This window comes from Sus scrofa, chromosome 13, assembly GCF_000003025.6.
Source record: "Sus scrofa isolate TJ Tabasco breed Duroc chromosome 13, Sscrofa11.1, whole genome shotgun sequence".
NCBI lineage: Eukaryota > Metazoa > Chordata > Mammalia > Artiodactyla > Suidae > Sus > Sus scrofa.
In genome coordinates this window covers 65994249-66020137 of record NC_010455.5, presented here as the reverse complement: position 1 = coordinate 66020137, position 25889 = coordinate 65994249, and the positions used below count along the sequence as shown (strand labels likewise).

Below are 25889 nucleotides of genomic sequence, written 5' to 3'. Positions count from 1 at the left end.
AGGGTTCTGGGGCAAAGCCCAAATCATCTGGAAGGTTCTATTTTACCTTAATACAAACCTTGCATTCAATCCACTGTAAAGTATGTGTTTACATATTCAATATCTTCCCCCAAACATCCTCGTAAAATGGACACTTCACGAAAAGATTTGCTGGTTAAGATCTCGGGATCTGAAGTCAAACTGATGGGTTCTCTTCAGTAAATGACAAATTCTCTGAACCTCAGTTCCATGTGTATAATAGAGATAAAATAGTGCTTACCTCACAGGATTGTTGTGAGGATTGAATAATACGATGCTCGTAAATCACATAGCACAGTGGGATGTTTTTGGCCACACTGACATGTTGAAGTTCCCAGGCCAGGGATTGCACCTGCACCATAGCAGCTACCTAAACTGCTGCTGGTCCTTCAACCTCTGGGCCACAAGAGAACTCTCACATAGTGTTGATATGTAGTGAATACTCAAAGAAAATATCAGCTTTTTTATTATCCTCACTCAAATAACTCAGGCTAGATGGATTAGAGCAGAGTTATACAGAATCATCTTAAAACTGATCCCTTTTGAGGTCAGGAACCCCTTTGAGAATCTGATAAAAGCTATGTGCTTCTCTTCTCAGGAGAAATGTACACACATAAAGATGCACTTTGAAGAGTATCTGAAGAAATGTTAGATGAATGTGTGTTAGAATGGGGATAAACTGGGAGTTCCCGTCATGGCGCAGTAAAAATGAATCTGACTAGGAACCATGAGGTTGCGGGTTTGATCCCTGGCCTTGCTCGGTGGGTTAAGGATCCAGTGTTGTCGTGAGCTTGGTGTAGCTCACAGACGTGGCTCGGATCCCGCATTGCTGTGGTTGTGGTGTAGGCTGGCAGCTGTAGCTCCGATTACACCCCTAGCCTGGGAGCCTCCATATGCCTCGGGTTTGGCCCTAAAAAGGGGAAGAAAAAAAAAAAGGGGATGAACCACAGCTGAGGCTGACCTTGGCTCCCTCTTTTTCTTGGTGTGGCCTCAGGCCCTGGGTCCCCCACTCTCCTCCCCAAGAGCCATGTGACAGACATGGAGTAAAGATCAGCTTTATTACTGGCATGAAGGCAGGGAGGTGGTGATAGTGCTAGGCCCTTCTGGATGAGGGAGCAGAGGGCTTGATCAGCCAGCTCCAATCCTCCAAGTTGGCCTCCAGTGACGTCCAGGGTTCCAGGTGCCTCTGGGTTTCAGCAGAAGCAGTAGGTGGGCAGGCGGCAGACTGCTAGGCAATGGATAGTTGCGATCTCAGGGCTGCTCTGGAGCTGGCGTTGGGCTGGGGTTGGCAGGTGGTGGAGGGCGAGGCTGGATGTCCCTGGTGCGCATATAGGACAGTAGCTGCTCCGGGATCTCAGCCAGCACATCCTTGGCTAGTCGGGCCATGCTTAGCACCTGGTTCCCTGACCGGTCGACATAGTCTCGGAATGGGACGAACTGGAACAAGCACAGACAGACAATCAGATGTGGGCAGTGGCCAGAAGAGAGAGGAGTAAGGAAAGGGGCAGTAGGGAAGCTTCCTCATTGACCCCTAACATCTCTTTCCAAATATCACACTATCTCCTATCCTCAGGAGCTTTCTACATTTGCTTTCTCCCCACCCACTTTATTTTCCCCCCATCTTCTATTCACTCTCAACCTACTCCAGCTTGGCTTCATGCAGTCTACTGCTGAACAGCTGAAACTGCTGTTGCTAAGGATGTCAGCAACACTGCGTTCCCAACTCCAGCAGGCAATGACTGTCAGTCCTCATCTTGCTGACTCCTCTTTAGCTTTCCACTATGTTTGACCATGATCTCCCTGGACATACCACTCCTGATACATGACATTCTTCCAGATTTCCTCCTACCTTCTGGGATGCTTTTCTTTTTCATTCCTATTCTTCTTGGTCTACCTGATCTTTAAATCTGTTCCCTTCTCTCAATTCTCTTCCTGGGTGATTTCATACTTCTGTGACTTTACAAAACTGTTCCCTGGATTAAGAGATACAAACTACTATGTATAAAATAGATAAGCAGCAAGGCTATATTGTATAACACAAGGAATTATAGATTTTATCTTATAATAACTTTTAATGGAGTATAAACTAAAAACACTGAACCACTATGATGTACACCTGAAACTAATATATTGAAAATCAGCTAGGAGTTCCCGTCATGGTGCAGTGGTTAACGAATCCGACTAGGAACCACGAGGTTGCAGGTTCGGTCCCTGGCCTAGCTGAGTGGATTAAGGATCCGGCATTGCTGTGAGCTGTGGTGTAGGTCGCAGGTGCAGCTTGGATCCCGCGTTGCTGTGGCTGTGGTGTAGGCCAGTGGCTACAGCTCTGATTAGAACCCTTGCCTGGGAACCTCCATGTGTCACAAGAGCAGCCCAAGAAATGGCAAAAAAACAAAAAAACAAAAAAAAAAGAAAGAAAGAAAGAAAGAAAATCAGCTATACTTGTCAAAAAAAAGTTCCCTGATGACTCCCAACTTTATAATCCATTCCCATTCTCTCTTCTAAAGCCCAGAGACACATATTTAGTTGCCCATATCACATCTCCCTTCAGTTGTCTTAGATACCTTGAGCTCAATGTGTTCACAACTGAATAATAGGCTTTTCTGCCAAATCTGCTCCTCCTCCAATTTGGGACTATCACTCACCTCGTTGCTCAAGCTAGAAAACCGAGAATCACCCTTGAAGCCTTCCTCATGTCCTGTCACCATTTAATCAGATCTTCAACTTCTGTAAATTTTTCTTAAATCTTTTGAATTTGCTTCTTCTCTCCATCCTCACTGTTTCCATTCCCATCCAAATATCCTCTACTATTTCAAAGGCTTCCTCACTAATGGGTCTACCAGCTTCTTTCTCACCTTGCCATAGTCCACCCTACATGAAGCATCTCTCCATGTCTTATTTATTTTTGTCTTTTTTAGGGCCATACCAGTGGCATATGGAAGTTCCCAGGCTAGGAGTTGAAAGAGAACTACATCTGCTGGCCTACACCACAGCCACAGCAACATGCAATCCAAGCCGAGTCTGTGACCTCCACCACAGCTCAGAGTAGTGCCGGATCCCTAACCCACTGAACAGGGCCAGGGATCAAATTTGTGTCCTTATGGATAGTAGTCGGGTTTGTTACCACTGAGCCATGATGGGAACTCCTCTGCATGTCTTTATTTTTTATATTTTTATTTTTTTGCCTTTTTAGGGCTGCACTGGTGGCATACGGAAGTTCTTAGGCTAGGGGTCATATTGGAGCTGTAGCTGCCTGCCTACACCACAGCCACAGCAACTTCAGCTCTGAGTCGCATCTGTGACCTACAGCAGAGCTAATGGTGAGTAAGGCCAGGGATTGAATTTGTGTCATCACGGATACTAGTTGGATTCATTACTGCTGAGCCAAGATGGGAACTTCCCTCTGCATGTCTTTAAATGCAAATCTGACTCCATTATGCACAATCCTTCAAGAGCTTTCCAATTCTTTTAGAGCAAAGCCCCAAACTTCACCCTAACTGGCAAGACCTTGGCTTCCTCATCTCCTCACTCACTGTGATCCTGCCACCCTGGCCTCCTGCCTTCTCCATGCTTGGGCCAGGGCCTCAGAGCCTTCTCACATGCTGCTTCTCTACCATCATGCTTATACTTTCCTTTAGGTTTCATTTCAAATGCCATTTCCTTGTAGAAGCCTTCCCTGACTACCGTACCCAATCAGGTCCCTGTTATAGGCTCTCATAGTGGCATTTGCTGTACCTCTGGAGCACTGATCACAATCTAATGAGATGTTTAGCTGTGTGATTATTATTGGTTGCTTCTACTAAAGAGCAGGAGCCTCGAGGATCTCCTATACTATGAATCCACAATGGCTGTGGCAACCTGCCTCTTTCTCAAAAAGAATTTCTTCAGTGAATATAGGAAGGCTGAAAGAATGCAGGGGATAGGGTTGCGGGGGGTAGGTGATTAAAAAGTCAGGAAGGGAATGTCTACTAACTTAGCCTCTCCCTCCCACCATGCCTTTTGGCTCCATGATTCCTCTCCTTGGTCAGGTCTACCTGAACGATGTCCCGCTCTGCATATCGTCCCCTAGAGGACACGCGCACGTCATCGCCATCCAACTCTTCCATTGCTGCAAAAAAGACACCCCTTAGCTGATTGGCCTTTCCCACACCAACCCATGCTGCACCCTCCCTCTTAGCTCCCCTGTGGAGTCATCATGAGAAGGCCTAATGGTTGTGTCAAAGTCCTACAAATACTGGGATTGTAATGAAGTAATTATGCCTTCCCACGCATTGCATCTTCCCAGGAACCCCAAGAAGGACGTATCATTTCTGTGAGGCAGGCCTGGGTGGCCAGGTTCTCTTCTGTTTCCCCCAGCTCATGGTCCCACTCATGGACACCCCACATCTTACTCACCCTCAAACATGGCTGGTCCCACACCAACAATAATAATAGACATGGGCAGGGAGGAGGCCTGTGAGGGAAAGAGAGTAAATGGTTGGGGTGAGCAGCAGTAACAAGGGAGGTGACTATTGGCAGACCATTCTGCATGTTGTGTGTGATGTTTCTGCATATCTTAGAAGTAGAAGCACTGATTCCCATTGAGCCAGATTATCAAGGATGTCTGAATATGTAATAGCCTTGAAAGATACAGTGTCTTCCTTTAGAGCAAAGGGTAGGTTTTTTTACTGTCCAGTATGATAAAATGTCTCACACTGGAACAAAGGGCATGCTTACTGCCCATTATACAAGACTTGGGTTTCCTAAGCTCAGGGTTTCTATTCTATAATGCAATCCACTGTGGGTACAGGTCCATTTGGCCCTCTGCACATCATCTTGTGGGATTTGGGACTTACAGAATAAGAGAAAATGCTAATTGTTGAGCTACTGCTGTTGTTGGGAATAGCAAAGTTCTTTGTCTCTGATCCAGAAGTCTTGTATCTGCTGCCAGCATCCATGAAATTGGCAAGGTATAGAAATCTATACATAGAACTTCCATATGACCCCACAATCCCACTCTTGGGCATATATCCGGACAAAACTCTACTTAAAAGAGACACATGCACCCACATGTACATTGCAGCACTATTCACAATAGCCAGGACATGGAAACAACCCAAATGTCCATCAACAGAGGATTGGATTCGGAAGATGTGGTATATATACACAATGGAATACTACTCAGCCATAAAAAAGAATGACATAACTCCATTTGCAGCAACATGGATGGAACTAGAGAATCTCATACTGAGTGAAATGAGCCAGAAAGACAAAGACAAATACCATATGATATCACTTATAACTGGAATCTAATATCCAGCACAAATGAACATCTCCTCAGAAAAGAAAATCATGGGAGTTCCCGTCGTGGCGCAGTGGTTAATGAATCCGACTAGGAACCATGAGGTTGCGGGTTCGGTCCCTGCCCTTGCTCAGTGGGTTAACGATCCGGCGTTGCCGTGAGCTGTGGTGTAGGTTGCAGACACGGCTCGGATCCTGCATTGCTGTGGCTCTGGTGTAGGCCAGTGGCTACAGCTCTGATTCGACCCCTAGCCTGCGAACCTCCATATGCTGCAGGAGCAGCCCAAAGAAATAGCAAAAAGAAAAAAAAAAAAAAAAAGAAAAGAAAATCATGGACTTGGAGAAGAGACTTGTGGCTGCCTGATGGGAGGGGGAGGGGGAGGGGGAGGGAGGGGGAGGGAGGGGGAGGGAGTGGGAGGGATCGGGAGCTAGGGCTTATCAGACACAACTTAGAACAGATTTACAAGGAGATCCTGCTGAATAGCATTGAGAACTTTGTCTAGATACTCATGTTGCAACAGAACAAAGGGTGGGGAAAAATGTAATTGTAATGTATACATGTAAGGATAACTTGATCCCCTTGCTGTACAGTGGGAAAAAAAAAAAAAAAAGAAATTGGCAAGGTAAATTATTAGTTTGCATTAGGATAAAATCTCAACCCCTTCACAGTACTAACAGTGACCCCCTCCCCACCAAGCCCTCCTCCCCAGACTCACACTGACAATGGCCTCTTTGGTCTGTGTCATGTCAGAGATGACCCCATCCGTGATGATGAGCAGAACATAGTACTGGGAACCATCAGAGATCTTGGCTGCAGCCCTGGGTGAGAGGCCAAGATCAGAATCCAGCTGAAATCCCAGAAAGGCCAAAGGAACACACCATCCCTAAAACTTCCACAGCCAGCATGTAAGCAGTAGCAAGGGCTGGGGCTTCTGAAGCTCAGGCTCCTTCCCCAGACCTGGCTCCTGCCCCACCTGCCATCCCTCCAGGAACATTTATAGAGCACTTACTATGGTAGGTACTGTGTTAAGCAATGGAGGTACACAGTGAGGAAAAAACAAGTCCATCTCAGTCTTTTCAAAGGGGGGGGGGCACTGATTCAAGAATCACAGAAATAGCTATAAAATTGCAGTGATAAGTGGGATAGAAAGAGACACTGCTATGACTGTGTCTTGTAGGGGATTGTGACATGGCCTAGAAGGACAGTGAAGTCTTCTTTAAGAAAATAATGTTTGGAGTTCCCGTCGTGGCACAGTAGTTAACAAATCCGACTAGGAACCATGAGGTTGCAGGTTCAATACCTGGCCTGGCTCAGTGGGTTAACTATCCAGCATTACCATGAGCTGTGGTGTAGGTTGCAGACGCAGCTTGGATCCTGTGTTGCTGTGGCTCTGGCATAGGCTGGTGGCTACAACTCCGATTAGACGCCTAGCCTGGGAACCTCCATATGCCATAGGAGCAGCCCAAGAAATGGCAAAAAGACAAAAAAAAAAAAAAAAAAAAAGGTTTGAGGAGTTCCCGTCATGGCTCTGTGGTTAACGAATCCGACTAGGAAACATGAGGTTTCGGGTTCAATCCCTGGCCTTGCTCGGTGGGTTAACGATCCAGTGTTGCCGTGAGCTGTGGTGTAGCTCACAGACGTGGCTCGGATCCCACGTTGCTGTGGCTGTGGGGTAGGCCGGTGGCTACAGCTCCGATTAGACCCCTAGCCTGGGAATCTCCATATGCTGCAGGTGCAGCCCAAGAAAAGACAAAAAAAAAAAAAAAAAAAGGAAAGAAAATAATGTTTGAGGGTGAAGGAGAGGAGGAAAGAGAAGAGGCTAAGGGAAGGGAGGGTCATTCGAGGTAGACGGAACAGCCACGGACAAAGGCCCCACGATGGGACTGGAGGAAGCCCACCCTGTCTGGAGCCAAGCAAGTAAAGAAAGCAGAATGAACCACATGATGGGACAGGCCCCAGACCATGCAGTGCTTTGTGGGCCCTGGAAAGATTTTGGGTTTTATGCAAAAGCAAGACCAAAGGCTGAATGCCTCCTTTCCTCCCTTTCTCTCCCTTCTCCTCTCTGCTGACCACGTCCCACTGCCTAGGCTTCTGGTCCTCTGCCAGTCTAACAGCTGCTTCCAGAGCTCCTTCTCCTTCTCTTACCATCAGTCTTTGAATCTAAGATTTTTTGATCAGAAAAGAACTTTAGAAATCATTGCGTCTAGTCCCCTTATTGTATACATAAGGAAAAAAAAAAGACCTCAGAGAGCACAAAGGCTGTGGCAGACCTGATCTCTTGACTTCCAATCTCAAGCCCTGTGTGGGTTGGAAAAGATGGAGCTGCACTATGCACTATCCAGTAAGTTAGCCTCTAGTTCCTATTGAAATTTAAATTAATTAAGTTAAATAGAATTAAACATTCAGTTCCTTGTTCACCCTAGCAACATTTCAAATGCTCACTATCCATATGTGGCTGGTAACTACCATAGAGGACATCACAGATACAGAACATTTCCATCAGTGCAGGAAGTTCTATTGGAACCCGTGTAGTTACAAAAAAAAAAAAAAAAAAAAAAAAAATCAGAGGAAAGCATGGTGAAAGTGGAGGATTCAAATAGGTATAGGAGTTCAGTTGCAGTGCAGTGGAAATGAATTCGACTAGTATCCATGAGGATGCGGATTCAACCCCCTGGCCTTATTCAGTGGGCTGGGGATCCGGCCTTGCTGTAAGGTGTGGTGTAGGGTGATGGCTATAGCTCCAATTCCACCCCCTAGCCTGGGAACATCCATATGCCATGGGTGCAGCCCTAAAAAAGCAAAAATAATAAAAATAAATAAAAATAAACAAATAGGTATAGTTCATTTTGCCCAGGGTGAGGGTGGGCCATGATCCTTCTTAGCAGCCCCAGCTCCCTTCCTGAATTTTGGCTGCTGTCTCATCAGAGGCTTAGGCTGGTACTGCTTCCAGTCACTCACTCATTTTGCAAATAGTCATTGCACACTGGCGGAGTGTCAGGCACCAAGTTTGATACTGAGCATGCATCACTGTTCTGGGGGGAGATGGATGCTTATACCACTAAGATGCTTTGAGGTCAGGACTTTGAGGACATGACGTCTAACCTAAGACCTGAAGAATGAGTAGGAATTATCCAGGCAGGGGTGAGAGTGGGGATGTTGGGGATGGGAAGGTAAAGGGGAAGTGTCCCAGAGACAAGGAATGGCATGTGCAAACATAGGAAGTATGTTCTAGGAGGTGCAGGTAGGACTACAGCAGAAAGACGGGGCTGTAGCAGTGGGCAGGGGTCCCTCATGAAGGGATTTGTGAGCCAGGGCAGTTGGGGCATGGGAGGTACATCTTTGGCTCCCTGCCAGATACCTGGCATTCCCATTTAGACCTGGAGCCAGGGGACTGGCTGGGGAAGGCCAGTCTGTGCCCCACTTAGCTGCTGGGCAGGAAACAATGAAGAGTCATCTGTGATCATCAAAATCCCAGCTGCACACTTAAAATACATGATCTCATTTAATTCTCACCACCATTCTATGAGGTAGGCATATATTTTATTCCTATTTTTATTTATTTATTTATTTATCTTTTTGCCATTTCTAGGGCTGCTCCCCATGGCATATGGAGGTTTCCAGGCTAGGGGTCGAATTGGAGCTGTAGCCACTGGTCTATGCCAGAGCCACAGCAATGTGGGATCCAAGCTGTGTCTTCGACCTACACCACAGCTCACAGCAACGTGAGATCGTTAACCCACTGAGCAGGCCAGGGATCGAACCCACAACCTCATGGTTCCTAGTCAGATTCGTTAACCATTGAGCCATGACGGGAACGCCTATTTTATTCCTATTTTTAAAATGAGAAAACTGAAGTTTGGAGACATTGAGTAGCATCCCCAAGGGGTGGTGAACCTGGGTCCAAGCCCCCACTTGACCAACTAAGCCTAAAGCCTAAGCTCTTGATTCCTCCAATCTACAGTCCTGGCCTTCTCTTTGTACAGTCCTTATATATGTGGCATGTTCTGGCACTGTTTACTGTTTATTGAGCCTACCCTTTCATGCCTCTGTACTTTTCACAAGTGGCTCCTTCTGCCAGGACTACTCTGCACCTCTTTCTCTGATAAAGTCCAGTTCACCCTTTGCACCCAGCCAAGTAGTCCTCTCCATGCCTGAGCTGCCTGGGTCCTTTCAGATGGTCTCTCTGCCCTTCCAAATGGGTTCTCACACCCCTAGTGGTACCAGCATATGTGCTCAAGGGCACTCAAGATCACAGGATACTTGGAGCATTCATTCTATTATATGATCTGATGGGTAAAGCCAGATGACTCTAAGTACACTTAAAACACCTCCTCCCCAAATTACAGCATAAATGGACACAATGGTAGAAGAATGAAAAACTTGCATTAATTTTTAAGTTAAATATGGAGATTTCAAAGACATTTTCAGCTTGGCTGCTTTCAGCTATGCCCCCAGATTCCCCTAAGGGAAGCAGTCATTTGCCTTTGCCAACAGGCAACTTGCTGGAAAAGTCTGGGAATCTCTGGCCTATAGAAGGTAATGATTTATTTATATTTCTGTCTCCTGCTCCAAGGCAGGAGTTCCCAAGGGCAGAGACTAGAACTGATTCATCTCTGAGTCTCCAGTGCCCCAGCAGAGAACTGAGCAAACGCAGATGCCCTTTGAATAGTAATAATGATAATAATAGTAACAGTAATAGAGCTAACACCTATAGCACTTATGATGTGGCAGGCACTCTTCTAAGTACTCGACAAATATTAATTTAGTTAGTCCTCACAACAGCCCTGTGATGTGGATATTAGTGTGCCCATGTACAGTTGAGGAAACAGGCACAGGGGTTAAGAGTCTTGTCCACAGTCCTACAGCTGGTTAAGAGGTAGAGGGGGTATAGTAACTAGTCTAGCTCCATAGCTCACATTCATGCTACTTTCCCTTTTACTGAATGTTTATTGAATGAATGAATGAATGACGAATTTGCTCAAGATAATATTTAAGAAGTCTGTTTAATAAAACAAAAAATAGGAGTTCCCATCTTGGCTCAGTGGTAACGAACCTGAATAGTATCCATGAGGATGTGGGTTTGACCCCTGGCCTTGCTCAGGATCTGGCTGTGGCATAGACCAGCAGCTACAGCTCCTATTCCACTCCTAGTCTTGGAACTTCCATATGCCATGGGTACAGCCCTAAAAAGACCAAAAAGAAAAAAGAAAAAGAAAAAACAACCTCAGGTTCCATTATTAAGTGAAAAAATCAGTAGTGAAACTTGCAACTCATAGTTCCACATCATAGCACAGCCGAAACGAATCCAACTAGGTACCATGAGATGGCGGGTTCAATCCCTGGCCTCGCTCAGTGGGTTAAGGATCTGGCGTTGCCATGAGCTGTGGTGTAGGTAGCAGACGTGGATTCAATCTGGCGTAGCTGATTAGACCCCTAGCCTGGGAACCTCCATATGCTGTGAGTGTGGCCCCCCCCCAAAAAAAGACAAAAGACAAAAAAATAATAATAAAGAAAATAAAAGAAACTTGTAACTCAACTGCCATTATAGTTGTATAAGGAAAGACCGGCGAGAAATACATATACATATATATTCCCATGGGCAGTATTTTGGTTGATTTCCTATTTAATCCTCCATCCTTGAGATTTTCTATGGCAATGTTATGCTACTTTTTTTTTCTTTTTTGGCCTCATTTGTACCATGCAAAAGTTTCCGGGCCAGGGAATGAACCTACACCACAGCAGTGACCAGGGCTGCTGCAGTGACCATGCCACATCCTTAATCTGCTGAGCCACAAGAGAAGTCCTATGCTCTTATTTTTTCCTATGATTTTTTTTTAAGTTTTATTTTTATTTTATTTTTTCCTTTTTTAGGGCCACACCCCATGGCATATGGAGGTTCCCAGGCCAGGGATCCAGTCGGAGCTACAGCTGCTGGCCTACACCACAGCTCATGGCATTGCTGGATCCTTAACCCACCGAGGGAGGCCAGGGATCAAACCTGCAACCACATGGTTCCTGGTCGATTTGTTTCCACGGCGCCATGATGGGAACACCATTTCCTATGCTTTTATAATTAAAGAAACTATTATCCTCACTCTGACTTAGAAAATAAACTAATCTTTATTAGAGAAAAAAGGAGTCTCTGGAAATATAAATCTCCTTGAAATTTTTCCACTTTTATTCTCTTTTTTTGTTTCATGTTTCACTTTCCACCTTTCTGAGGTATTTTGTTTTATATGAGTCTCTTTTGTTTAGCATATAGTACAGTTTACTTATTATTATTTTCTATGCAATCAGAGAAACTATCTTTCAATAGGTGAATTTATCTAATTTAGGTTTATTGGTTTTAGTTCAGTCATTTTATTTTATTTGCATTAAAAAGTCATTTGAGGAGTTCCTGTTGTGGTGCAGCGGAAATGAATCTGACTGGGAACTATGAGGTTGTGTGTTCGATCCCTGGACTCACTCAGTGGGTTAAGATCTGGCATTGCCGTGAGCTGTGGTGTACATCGCAGACATGGCTCAGATTCTGCGTTGCTATGGCTGTGGCGTAGGCCAGTAGCAGATTTGACCCCTCATGCTGTAGCTGTTGATTTGATCCCTAGCCTGGGAACTTCCATATGCTGCAGGTACGGCTCTAAAAAGCCAAAAATAAATAAATAAAAATAAATAAAATCATTTGATCAGTGAGCTGGATTTTCTTTGTATGTCTTTATTTGGAAAATTTGAAGTTACTCTTTACTTTTAGAAGTTAGTCTTCTATACTTTAATCTACCACTTGGGATCATTTTAATCTACTATGACACTTATTATGGGCCAGGCACTGTGCTAATCATTCTTTATTATTATCTAATTTTAAATTCCCAATAGCCATACAAAGAAGGTGTTATTGTTATCCAATATTACACCCATTTACAGAAATGAAATGGAGGCTTAGAGAAGCTTAGTTGCTTCAAGTCACATGGTTAAGTGAGGGGTGGACCCAGGATGACTTCCAGTTTTGATGCCAAAGCTTGTGCCTTCTTCATTGTTCCATAGGCCCTTCTCTCTTCCCTAAACTTGAGGCCTGGGTTGTTGTTCACAGGTAGTAGGGCTGGGGTAGTTTTTTGACATCCTTTCTACCTCAAAATAAGACATTATGAAACCTCTTTATACCAGAGCCTGGCCAATACTGAAACTTTTATCCTCTCCCTAAAGCCCAAATTCACCGAAGAGTGGTCCTGACAATCCTTGGGAAGTCAGTCCCCTGTCTGGGTTGTCTTTTTTTGAGTTTTCTTCGGCCGCTCCTGTGGCATATGGAGGTTCCCAGGCTAGGGGTGGAATTGGAGCTGTAGCCACCAGCCTATGCCAGAGCCACAGCAAATTGTCTGGGTTGTCTTAATCCCTCCCAACCCCACCCAGTTTGCTTACCTGGCCACCTGGTTGATGACAGGAGCGAAGTAGGTGGGCCCGTAGAGCTGCACTGTGCGCAGGCTCTGGAAGTAGCTCTCTAGCACGCCCTCAATGCCCGCACAGTTGGGGTCTTCGTCATTGTTGTTCTGTCAGGGAAGAGGCCCTCCTGGGCTGAGCCCATGCACAGTATGCCCAGGATTGCTCTGACCCCAACTCACTCTTTCCTTTTTCCATTACTCTCATGCTCCCCTCCAAGCTCCAGCCCTGTTTCCCTCCCTGCTCTGCTATCCTTTCCTAGCTCCTGCTCCTCTGCAGGTCCTTTACCCTTAGAAGAAACATAAGTGAAGAATCGTATAAACTTAGGTGGGCCAGATGCCAGGGCATGGAGTCTAGACTCTGGCCCATATCATACCAGGGGGAACTGATGGGAGATCCGTCCCTCAGGAGGCAGCTTGGCCCCAAAGCCGTAGGCTGGGAAGAGTTTATCACTGTCATAGTCCTGGATGATTTCTCCCACTGCCTTGAGGGCCATGGCATAGGCGCTGAGCTGATAGGGACTCATGTAGTGCAGGGAGGTGGGCTGCAGGGGATTCCCTGTAGGGAAACATGAGCCCCTCCTCATGGTCACTTTGATCATCTGTCTGTTCACCTGTCCATTCTTGCATCCATCCACCTATCCATTCATCCACTCTTTTCCCATGTGCTCCCTCATTATTTTACCCAGTCATCCACGTGTTCATTTATCCATCCACCAACTCCTCTCTATCCATCAGCTCATCCACCTACTCATACATCCAATCACCCATCCACTGGCCATAGTTGCCTTTCTTTCTTTCTTTTTTTGTCTATTTGCCATTTATTGGACCGCTCCCGCAGCATATAGAGGTTCCCAGGATAAGGGTTGAATCGGAGCTGTAGCCACCAGCCTATACCAGAACCACAGCAACGTGGGATCTGAGCTGCGTCTACAACCTACACCACAGCTCACGGCAATGCTGGATCGTTAACCCACTGAGCAAGGCCAGGGATTGAACCCGCAACCTCATGGTTCCTAGTCAGATTCGTTAGCTACTGAGCCATGACAGGAACTCCCTCTTTCTCTTTCTTTCTTGGCTGTGCCCATGGCATGCAGAAGTTCCTGGGTCAGGGGTCAAACCTGAGCCACTGCAGTGACAGTGACATATCCTGAACCCACGGCACCACAGGGGAACTCGCTTTCAATCTACTTATTCATCTCTATCCATCTGCTTCTCCATTCTCTTATGCAACTATCCACCCACCTATCTATGCATCTATTCATCCGTCTGCTCACTTGCCTACCTGCCATTTCTCTTTCTTTCCCATCCATCCACATAGCCATATTGTTTTGTCCATCCATCCATCCCTACCCATCCCATTCATTCACATCTCTGTCTATCCTGATATGTATCCACCTACCTGTGCACTCATCCATTCCCCTATCTACATACCTGTTATTTCCCCAATAAAAACATCTGTCCATTTGTCCACCCACACACCGTTTCATGCATCCACCTGTCCAGTCTACTGTACTCACCCGTGACCCATTTGCCCACTCTGTTTATTCATCTATCCACCCACTCAGTCATCATTTTCTATCCATTTATCCATCTCTCCTTACACTCCTGTTCTCTCTCATCCATTTATTTACTCATCCACTTCTTGAGCTATCTATCCTTTCAGCTTTCTTTGACCTGTTTACCCTATTTTTCTGTACCCGCTTCTAGCTTCTACCATTACATTCAGTAATCTCCTCACAACACTTCTGCCCCAGTATCAGCCTGGCTGGGCTTTGCCTCAAGCCTGGGTTTCCTGGGTAAGTTCCCAGGTCAGAATCCAGGCCAATCCCTAATGACTTCTTTAGAATTCCTCTGCACCCCATCCCCCCATCCATGCCTCACCATTGGAAGCTGTGAAATCAATGGCTACTGTGAAGTTCAGTTGTGTCCTGTTGGGGAAATAGATTGAGAAATAAGGGACTAATACTTACACCAGGATTTCTCAAACACTAGTATGCATACAAATCACCTGGGAATCGTGTTAAAATACAATTTATGATTTGGATGGCCGGGGTGGAGACTGAGATTCTACATTTCTAACAAACTCCCAAATGAGGCAGATGCTGCTGGTCCATGGAACACACTTTGGGTAGCAGGATTAAATGCCTTCTCTGCAACAAGTACATTATATATCATTCAACTTAACCTTTACTAGAGTACCCTGAAGTAGTAATATCATCTCCATTTTACATTGGTGAAGAATGAGGTTTAGAGAAGAAAGTACCATTCCCAGGTCTGCCTGCCTCCACTAAACCAGGCAGAATGTCCCCTACAGTCAGCTTGTCTTTTCTCTCTCCTTGGCCTCTCCCTTTTACCAGCCATATCTTCTGTCTGGGCCCCAGTGAGGTTATTGAAGACCACTAGTCTGGCATCTTTCCGGAGGGACTGGAAGCTACAGTTGAAAGGTAGTCTTGTGAAGAGAACTAAGCTGGGCAGCACTCTGTGTTTTACAGAGCACTTTATGGTCTGCCAGGTGTTTTAAAGTTTTATCTTCATGACCACACTGGACCCTGACCATTAATAAAGAGTAAAACTGAGGCTCAGAACTGGGAGTTACTCACTGCTAGGCTTTTGGCCCAGAGCTTGGCCTGTGACTCACCCTCCCTTGATGTAATCGACAAAAGTGAATTCAGAGTCCACAGAGAAGGAAAGCAGCGTCACCTGTGGGACAGAAGAGGCAGCTCTGCTACTTTGGAAAGGGTAGCTGGGGTGGGAAAAGGGAAAGAGGCACTTGATTCTATACCCTTATCCAACCCGTCCAATTTCTGGAAGGGCCAGCTGTCAGGAACATATTGGGATTTCCAAAAGTATATTAAATTGGGAAATATAGCTTTGGTTTTTTTAAAAAAAATCTGAAGAGTAACGATCAAAAAGATTTCCTTAGGTGAAAGAAAAAAAAAAGAAAAAGAAAACTTCAATAGTGCCACCTTGTATGCAACCTCACTCTACCATGTAACCTGTGCTCACAGCCTTCCCGTACCCTGAGCATTTGTCTGTCAGTGGGGATAGAAACAGAAGGATCCAGGGAAGGCCAGAGCCCTATGGAGTACTCACAGTTCCCGAGTTGACATATTTCTTTTTCTTACATTTCTTCCGAGGGTTAAGTACCTAAGTGAAGAAGATAACAGTGCTGATGGGAAACAGAGGAAAGGAACCCCACACTAGGCACACTAGGATGGAGGCAGGGCTGGAGCTCTCACCTCATACACTGTGAACTGGTTCTGGGCCTTGCTCAGCTCTCTGTAGCTGGTTGTGAACTCACCGATGAAGTCGTGGCTACAATAAGGCCAGGGGTGGGTGAGCAACAGCTGCTCGTGGCTTGGAGCCATCCCTGAAACCAGTCTTTTATGCCCACTATCCCCTGCCTCTATTTGGGCTGCAGGACACTGGGGTTCAGGCCAGAAGAGGGGCCAAGCTAAGGGGAAGAGACAGTGCATCAGAGACAACTGAGGGCATCAATTGTACCCAAGGTCCTGGCATCTATCATTACCCTTTCTGGCTCCCAAGGCTACTGTGGGATTCCTAGTGAATGTATTATGTATTTCAGGGAATTGTTTGGGTTAAGTACAGGAGGAGGTGGTACTATACAGGGCACTGCTACCTTCCATCCCGGTCCCAGTCGTACACGTCAATTTTCACTGTTCTGAAATGCAGGAGATAAACATAGGCTGGGTGTGTATGATAAATCAGAGACACCCCCACCCACTCAACTGCACACAAATCATCCTCCCATCCACACATCAGTCCTTCTAATAACCTTCCTCCCCTTTGTTCTATCTGTTCATCAGTCCATGCCTGTACCCAGCTATCTACTGCCATTATCGCTGTTACTACTACTGCTGCTGTTTGTACTACTATTACTATTCTTTACTACTTATTGAGTCTTGCTATATTCCAGATGTGGTTCTCAGCATTTTCAGATTGTCTAATTTAACAACCAATTTATAAAGTAAAAACTATTATTTATCTATTTATTTTGCTTTTTAGAACTGTACCTGCAGCACATGGAAGTGCCTAGGCTAGGGGTTGAATCGGAGCTGTAGCTGCTGGCCTACACCCCAGGCACAGCCATGCCAGATCCTAGTGGTATCTGCAACCTACACCACAGTTCGTGGTAGCACCGGATCCTTAACCCCCTGAGCGGGGCCACAGACTGAACCCACATCCTCATGGATACTAGTTGGGTTTGTTTCCACTGAGCCACAATGGGGACTACCTATCATTTTGGAATAAGGAAAGTGAGGCACAAAAACAGTAACTTGACTAAGGTTCATAACTAGTAAATGACTAAGCTGAGATTTAAGTTCAGACATCCTGGTTCCAAAGACCATGTTCTTAACTACTATGCCTAAGTCATCTCATATGTCCATTGATCTGTGTAGCAGGTCAACCATCCATCCATCAATCTAGCCACCTATTTACCCATATATTTGCTAATCCAATTACCTATTAAGCTCTATCTAACTATACATCCAGCACTCCGCTGACTCATGGATACATACAAGCATCTGTCTGTCTCTCCATTCATCTATCCTGCCAAACACCATCTGACATTTGTCCATCTGATCATCCATCCATCTGCATAGCCATCCATGTATGTGCTCATCCATCCTCCTACCCACCCATCTATCTTTAAATTCCCCACTTGTTAATTCATATGGTCAGCCTATCCACCTACTTTACACTCATCCATTAACTAACTCATCCACCAATCCATCCACCTCTCTACTATCCATTCATCTGTCTGTTAATCCACCTGTCATTCTGTTTATCCTCATGTTTTCCAAGTCATCCCTCTGCCTTGCCAACCATCCACCAATCTCTCATAGACCTGTCTGTCCTCTCATCCTTTTACTCATCCATCCATTAATCCACCCACCATCTGTCCATCCACTAATCCACCCATCAGTTCACTCTTCCATTCATCTGCTATCCATTCATCCATCTCCCCCTCTACCCACCCACCCATCCTCTTATATACCTATCCAAATACTCATCTATCCATTTACCAATTTACGTACTTATCTGACCACCCATCCATATTTCTTCTCATTCATTTGTTTATTTGCCCTTTCATCCATCCATCCATTCATCCAAGCAGGCTATCCATCTGTTTCCCTGTGCACCCATCTCCATGTCTAAAACTCTTTCTCACTGAGCAGGATCTTCCCACACTATTCAAGACATTTCTGCTTTCATTCTGTGGCCCAAGAACTCCACTCTCACGCCCTTGTCCCCTAACTCCTTAGCTTGTGCTGAGCATACCTGTCGTAGTCTCCATTGCATAATGCCCGCACAGGGATGCTAAAGGGCTGCCACACAGGATTCAGCGTGTTTTTCACAACTTCTGTCTTGTGGCAGATGGTAAACCTGGAGAGGATAAGAGAACTGGAACCTGCCTTTTGAGCCCAGAAGTGGGGCCTGATACTCTTGGGGTTTCATAAGTGCTGCCTTAAGTGAATTCTGGGCTTAGGTCTTGGTGAAGTCTAAGATGCTCCAGCCAAGAGCCCTAATGGGCCCATAGTCACGGTGAGGGCAGTGACTCACGTGCCATCCTCATTGCTCCTGTAGAACACAAGGAAGGGGTCTGATTTCCCAAAGAAGTCCTTCTTGTCCAGCTTGTTTGCACAAAGCTGCATGGTGGCAATATCCTAGAGATGAAATTAGGCTATTGACATTCACATTGCCTACAGACTCAGACACCCCATAAAGGGAACCGGGGAGAGAAGAGAGCCTTCTGGGTCTAGCATGTGGCCTTACTGACCCGGCAATTGCTAAGCTCCTCTGCAGTCAGCAATATGGTCCCACACTTCTTGCCTGGTACACCCCTGGAAGCAGAAAAAGCCTCTTTGTGAGGTGGGGAGAGTAGGAAACAAGGATGGGGGTGGCCGTCTGGGATTGGGTGGGTTGGGGATTTAATTTGCCATTTACTGACTGTCCCCTGAGTGTGTTCACCTAGGTGGCTCCTGGTGGGGAAGGACCTGACTTTAGGGAGGGGTCTGTAGTCTGGAACGAAGGGGTTAACCTAGCCTACATGGACATTTTGTAATGCTAGTATGGGAAAGTCTTAGTATTTAGAATTCTGGGCAAGTTATTTTCCCTTTCTTGGGGCCCTGGTTGTCTAGGTAAGGAGAATCTTGCCCACCTCTCAGGGTTGTGAAGAGATCAGAATGAGTGCATGGAAGAAAAAGCAGTTGGTGAACTTGGAAGATATGAAGGTGGTTCTCAAAGCAGACCCTGTGTCTGCTATATGCCAGGAACTGTGCTAGGTGTGAACTGGCCAACTGGCACTTTCCAGATCTTCTAGACCTTGCCTTCAGGGAGCTTCCAGGGAGAGGTGGGGTGTCAAAGTCATTAGGCAAGTAGAGCATGATGTAGCAGTCCCAAATGAGGGAGAGGAATTTCCATCCAGACCCAGGCCGAAATGGCTGGTTTGTTGGGTCAGAGATGCTGTGCTTCCTGAAGACGGTGAAGAGTGAAATAAAAAAGACCTGTGAACCCTTATTCCCTTTTGATCTAGGAAGGGACACTTCCATGTGCTTGAAGAGTGCACACCAGGACACCCACCCCTCGTTTGCCTTGGTTCTCCGAGTAGTCAGGGACCCTGGTGATATGGGCCTGCCAACCTGCACTCCTAGCCTAGCTTTCTGCACATCCAGAATCAAGGCACTGATCCCACTGCCTTCTCACTGTTCTTTGCCTCCTTAGTGTTCTCCCACATCTCCTCACCCAGTGTGAATTCCACTCTCTCTGGATTATAATAATCACTCCCTTGCATCCTACTCCTTTTCCCTTGCCCTTCTTTCACTTCTATATACTTATTTGGCAGAACCACAGCCCTAGTTAAATCCAGCTCTGCCTAACCCATACTGCACCTGTGCAGCTGAATATGGCCAGAGGGAAACACACGTTCATGCTGATTGGTTTCATTTTAAATGCATGACCCCAAACCTCCAGAGAGTCCTTAATCATGCTGTACATCCCGAGTCCCTTCGTTCTCCGGTTCCGAGATGACAGTTCACTCCTCCTCCTCTCTTCTCAACCCAAAAGGCCTCCTCCTCCATCCTCACTCTCAGCCAATGACCTTGTTTTGTGCTTCACTGACAAAACTGAAGCAACCAGAAGAGAATGTCCACAGACCCACCGCCACACCTACCCTGCCTCCAGTATCTTCACCCACAGAAGGCCTTCCTACTGTTGCTATAAATGACTATCCGTGTGCCTATTTATCCCTCCACTATGTGCTACATTCCACACCGTCTTGGCTGCACAGGGACATCACTCCAGCAACTCTCTACTCTTTATTATGTCAAAATTTCAGTTTCTATTGAATCATTCCCATTAGCATACAAATGTGGTATCATTTTTCTGATGTTACAAAGTTACAAACATTCTTCTGTATGCCACAGCCCCAGCCACAGCAACACAGGATCCAAGCTGCGTCTGGGACCTACACCATAGCTCATGGCAACTCCGAATCCTTAACCCACTGAGCAAGGCCAGGGATTGAACCCTCATCCTCATGGATACTAGTCAGGTTCTTAATCTGCTGAGCCACAACAGGAACTCTTCTTACAAACCTATTCTTGACTTCACCTCTCACTTCAGCCACCCCTCCTTTTCTCATCTCTTTGTAGCAAAATCATCTGAAAGATTCCTAATTCCCATTCCTCTCTTCCGTTCTCTTCTAAACTACCCCAACCAGGCTGTCATTCCCACCTCTCCTTCAAAACTCTGTTTGTCAGAGTCACCAGTGACCTTCACATTTCTAAATCCATGGCCAATTCCCAATCCTCATCTTACCTGAACTGCAGCAGCATTTTGATAGAATCTCATCATTCTTGATACGTGTCCTTTCCAGGACAATACCACCTTCTCTCAGTTATCCTCCCATTTCAACAATACTCCTTCTCAGTCTCCCTTCCTGGTTCCAACTCATGGAGTTTTGGTCTTTGATCTTCTTGTTCTCTCTCCTCCCTTCTTTAGTCATCTCATTGAATTTCATGTCCTTAAAGAGCATCTAAGATTCATATTTCTTATTGCCTATTTGATATGTCCACTCAAACATCTAATACAAATTATGAAATTCAAGGGGTTCCCTTGTTGTACAGCAGGTTAAGATCCAGTGTTGTCACCACAGTGACTTAGGTCTCAGCTGTGGCTCAAGTTCGATCCCTGGCTCAGGAACTTCCGGATGCTGCAGGCATGGCCAAAAACATTACATACATATATATTAAATTTACATATATGAAATTCAACATGTCAGATTGAAATACTAATTGAATTCCCCCCACATTACCACTCTCTCACTTTTTTTTTTTTAATGAGAGTTGCAACATTTATTTCAGGTTCTCTCTCTCTTTTTTTTTTTTTTTTTTCTTTGCCACTCAGGCAGCATGTGGGGATTCCTGGGCTAGGGATCAAACATACACCACACAGCAGCAACCAGAGCCAAAGTGGTGAGAACAGAAGAGCCTCAACCTACTAGGCCATCAGAGAACTCCCTCACTTTTTTTTTTTCTTTTTTCAAGATCATCTCAGTTTATGGCAAATCCATCCTTTCATATGTTCAGGCCAAAGTCATCCTCGACTCCTTGTTTCCTCACATCCATATTCAAATGGTCAGGAGTCCATTGGATCCACCTTCAAGATATATCCAGAATCTGACCACTTCTCCCTCCTTCACCTCCAGCACGCTGATCACTGTAACACCTCCCTGCTTCTACTTTTGTCCACCCAAGGTTTAATCTCAGCCCAGCAGCCAGCATCCTCATTTGAAGGCAAGTCAGATCATGTCACTCCTCCGATCAGAACTCTCCAGTGGCTGCAACTCAGAGTAAAAGCTAAAGTTCTTACAGTGGGTACAAGGCCCTAACTGAGAACCCTTTAACCTCACTTCCTCCTTTCTTCCCCCTGCTCACCCTGTTCCACCTACACTGGCCTCCTTGCTGCTCTTTGAATGTATCAGACTTTTGCACTTGGCAGTTTTCTCTGCCTGGAATGTTCCTCTTCCACATATCTGTACAGCTGGCTCACTTGCTTTCCTTCAGGTCATTGCTTTGGAGTTACCTCTCCATGAGGCCTACTCAGTCATTCTGTTAAATTTGGCAACTCCCACCCACCCAGCAATTCCAGTCCTTCTAATCCCAGTCTAATTTGCCTTTTCCCCACAACAATTAATGTCTTCTAATATATTATGTATTTTACTTCTTTATTATGTCAATTTCGGACTGTTTCTCCCACTTCCGTAGTATAAGCTCCCTGAGGACAGGAACATTTGTTCTGTTCACCATTGTAACCCAAGCCCCTTGAACAGTGGCTGACATAGTGTGCCCAGTAGTATTTGTGGAATGGATCCTCACACAGGGTATGGCTTACAAACATGCTAATAATAAACATTTAGTAAGTGAATGTAAGGGAAATTCCAGAGGACTTGATTTAGTGAGGGAAGTTTCTTGGAAAAGGGCCTGCAAGGGGACCTTAAAGGTTGAATCAGATTTAGAAAAAAAGGAAGAGAGAGAGGGAAGACATGTCAGGTCTGAGAATGACTTAAGCAAAAACCCTGGAGATTGGGTTTTCCCACGATGATGATGGGAGCCACTGAAGGCTCCTGACCAGGGTGACTCCCAACCTCCACTGATACAGGGTCAGCTGGCCTTATGAGGAGATTTTCGAGACCCACTCTTCCCGCCTTCCGGTTGAGCTCACGTGAGGGGTCGCTCTACGCGGCTGCCCTGGCCTCCGATCACCTCTCCCAGGGCCAGGAACGCTTGTCCCAGGAAATCCTGCACCAGGATACAGAGTCAGCAAGGCCTGGAGGGGGCTGGTGGCTCAGAGACCCAGTCCAGTCCTGGTGATGTTGCTACACTGACCATGGAGACTGGAGGCAGCAGAAGCACTTGGTCTGTGCTTTTAAGGAGGGGAAGGGGTCCCCAGGCAAGCTGCCCTTTCTTGGTTCTGCCATCACTTTAAGCCAGGATGCCATTCCACCTCTCACACACCATAACCCTGTTCCTGCCCAGCCGCCCTTCAGCCTCACCTTCTGAGGGTCCCAGCGGCAGTCGAAAAGGAAGAAGAGCAGTGAGAAAGAGGCACAGAAGGGAAACTGAGGCAGGAACAGATGAGGAAAGCAGGGAGGGTGGGTTTGAGGGGTAGGAGGGTTCTGAGGAAGGTCATTTAACACACTGAGTGCTGCCTTTGTGCCCGGCCAGCCTGTGAGGGGACAGTCACTCACCGGTTTGGAGATGTTCGTTTTGGAGTCGACATTGTACCTGGGAAGAGAGTGGGACCAACGTGGGGCAGGGCTGATGGGAGAGAGGCTGGAAAAGGGGTCAGATTTCAAGTCCTGGTTATAATTGTGGGTGGAGGGAGGGGCGGCCTCGGCCCTGAATTCAACTTGGATTTCTCTTGGGCAGGAGTCAGGGTGAGGGGTGAGTTGGAGCCTGGGGTCTGCTGCTGGGGGCAGAGTCCTGTCAGAGGCTGGATGTAGGCAGAGGTGGAGCCAAATTAGGGAGCAGAGTGTGGGCAATGAACTGGGTTGGATCTGACCTAAGGGCAGGGCTAACCTAGCCTTGAGGGCGGGGCTGAGGCTTGAGTGGAGCTCTTCAAAGAGAGCAATAAATCTGGGCCTGGGGGTGGGGGTGGGGTCCAAGCCAGATTTCTGGGCGGGGCTCACACATCGAAGCGCAGGTTTTGCTTTTCCTCAAAGAAATAGTCAAGGACGAATTTGCGCACAAAGTCTGGATTCAGCGTGTTATCGATCACCTCGGTCCGTCCGAACTGAATAAGGAGCGGAGAGTCAGCGCGGGGCCTGCTTGGGGGCAGATGACTTCTCGTGGAGGTTCTGGACCAGGCGAGGGTTCTAGGACTTACCTCCCGCCACTCCTGGCTGGCCCGGCTCTGCGTGTACAGCACCACCACTGCAGGCAGGAGCAGAGGCGGAGAGGGCAGGACGTCAAATTGGCCCGCACCCCCTCTCCTCCCCTCAGTCGCTCCCAGACCCCAAGTTCCCTCCCTCCTGGCCCTGGCGCCGCCTACTGGGGTCGGACTTGGAGAAGGTGTCGAGGTCCAGCAGGTTCCTGGAGAAAGCAACAAACAGACGAACAAGGGGTGGGTCATCCTGGAGCCCATCGTCTTGACTATGCCCAGAACCAGGCGCCTGAGAGGCATGGGCTCAAATCACACCTCCCTCTGCCATCACTACACCCTGCTGGGGGTCCGCGTTGTCAGCACGCTGGACAACACCGGAAATCTCAGCCCAAGAGCCGTATCTCTGCGGTCTGGATGCCTACATGTCCACACTGCCTCCAAGGGCTCAGGAAAGATGGATAGCCCCCAGAACTTTGTCTTCCCGGGGCCCAGATCCTACTGGATTCCAGCGACTCATCCCTAGAACCTGCAGGCTGAGTCCTCTTTCGTGGTGGGGGCTGTTTAAATAAACCCCCTTCCTGAGTCTCCTAGTAACTCCCCTGAGTCTGCATCCGCGATTTTCCAGCCCCAGATGTTGTTTCTTCCCCCCCGCCCCTCTCCCCAGGTTTAGCCTCTGCCCGCACTGAGCCCTAGAGCCGGGTAGTGCCGGGGCAGTGACCAAGCCCTCCCAAGAGTGGCCCGCTCACCGGCAGGATACGGTAATTTCAATCTTGGTGGCCGGGACGCTGCGCTCAGAAGCTCCGCTGAGAGACATGGCTGGTCGGGTGGCCGAAGCTGCGGGAGGCTGCAAGATTGGGGACACCGGGGCTGCTAGGGGAGGCGGCAGCGGCAGAGTCGGCCCATGTGCCGCGGTGGTGGCGGCTGTACTCCCTCTAGTCCTGCGTGCGCTCTCACTGCTCGCGCCTTCACTGTGGCCGCTGGCGCTGCGGCTCCAGATGGCAACACAGCCCCGCCCGGCCCTGCGGGTGGCCCCCGCCCCATTGGAGCAGTCTCAAGCTGGCCAGGAACCATACACAAATCCAACTTCAATCCCCAAGGTAGGAGAGCCCTCCCAGCCCTTTTCCTCTGGGTGAAACCCAGCCCACCCACCCCCACAGTAGCTGTCCGCGGTGCTGAAGGGTTGGGGTGTCTGGGAGGCATTGGGGAGGACTCTTCTCCCTTAGTCGCTCCCTCAACAATCTTCTCCCCCTTCCTCCTTCCACCCTCCTTCAGTCTCTGAATAGGAAGAACTACACATCTGTTATTAGCTGTGTTACCTTGGGCAAGTTACTGCACATCTCTGTGGCTCAGTCACTTCATTGGTAGAAAGGCCATAATAGCTCCTACTGGGGTGCTGTACAATTTTATCAGGATAATCCACAGAAAGGACTTAGCACAAGGGATTGTACACAGTGAACACTCAAGAAAATGTTCACTGCTATTTCCTTCCTCTGGGCACTTGCACTCATGACCTCATCTGTGTTTAGTGAGAAGTCAGTAAATGGTGCCTGTTACAGAACTGTGCAAAGCCCTCTGCCCATGTCTTTGAGCCCTCAGGACTTCATGGTAGAAGTCAGAGATACACTGCGACGATGCAACCCATTCTAGGTCACAGTGTACATGAAGGTGATGATCAGCCAGGCCCATCCTCCCCACATTGCCTACTGCCTCCACAACCCTGGAAGCCAGTGCTCATCACAGGCAGGGGCTGTAGGTCACCTGTATCAGGAGCAGGCTGTCTGCTGAATATGTTAAAAATGGATTCCCCCATGCATTTCTCAGTTAATGAAAATCTGAGCATCTTCAAGTTGCAATTTCAGGCACCCCTGAAATCTGCAATGGATAAACAGGCTTCCTAGGGGACTAAAGCCCTCAGGTCTGAGGACCACTGCTCCCACCTTAACAACTTGTGACTACATGTCCCCATATCACCAGAGGCTCTCATGGCTCCGAAATTAAGAGGCACACTCAAGTCTCCAGTTTTCTTCCTGCCTCATCTGCCCCATCCCCATAAAAACCCCTTCTTCCAGCACAAACAAGGGACAGTGAGAACTTTCCAAATAACTCCACAAAGAAAGCAGTCAAATGATGATACAAGACAATGGCTGTTAGGAGTTCACTGGTGGCTCAGTGGGTTAAGGATCTGGTGTTGTCACCACTGTGGCACTGGTTCAATCCTGGCTTAACAACTCCCGCATGCTTTGAGTGTGGCC

General features: G+C 47.1%; 1 protein-coding gene across 7 annotated transcripts; it reads right to left on the bottom strand.

Annotated features, from left to right (window-relative positions):
* CPNE9 (copine family member 9) lies at positions 1058-25769 on the bottom strand. Of its 7 annotated transcripts, XM_021069295.1 has the most exons (21): positions 24384-25769; positions 23806-23846; positions 23641-23687; positions 23444-23547; positions 23003-23039; positions 22808-22810; positions 22477-22553; positions 18533-18596; positions 18316-18419; positions 18034-18138; positions 16370-16411; positions 15969-16044; positions 15823-15876; positions 15368-15429; positions 14611-14657; positions 13104-13285; positions 12710-12837; positions 6015-6117; positions 4414-4471; positions 4053-4126; positions 1058-1455 (listed from the first exon to the last, which is right to left on the bottom strand). In XM_021069295.1, the coding sequence occupies exons 1-21, from the start codon at positions 24449-24451 to the stop codon at positions 1270-1272; spliced, it is 1662 nt and encodes a 553-aa protein (XP_020924954.1). In that variant the 5' UTR covers positions 24452-25769; the 3' UTR covers positions 1058-1269. The 7 variants fall into 7 exon arrangements, with proteins under 7 accessions (XP_020924954.1, XP_020924953.1, XP_020924955.1 ...); XM_021069294.1 differs by having other exon boundaries at positions 22808-23039; XM_021069296.1 differs by lacking the exon at positions 22808-22810.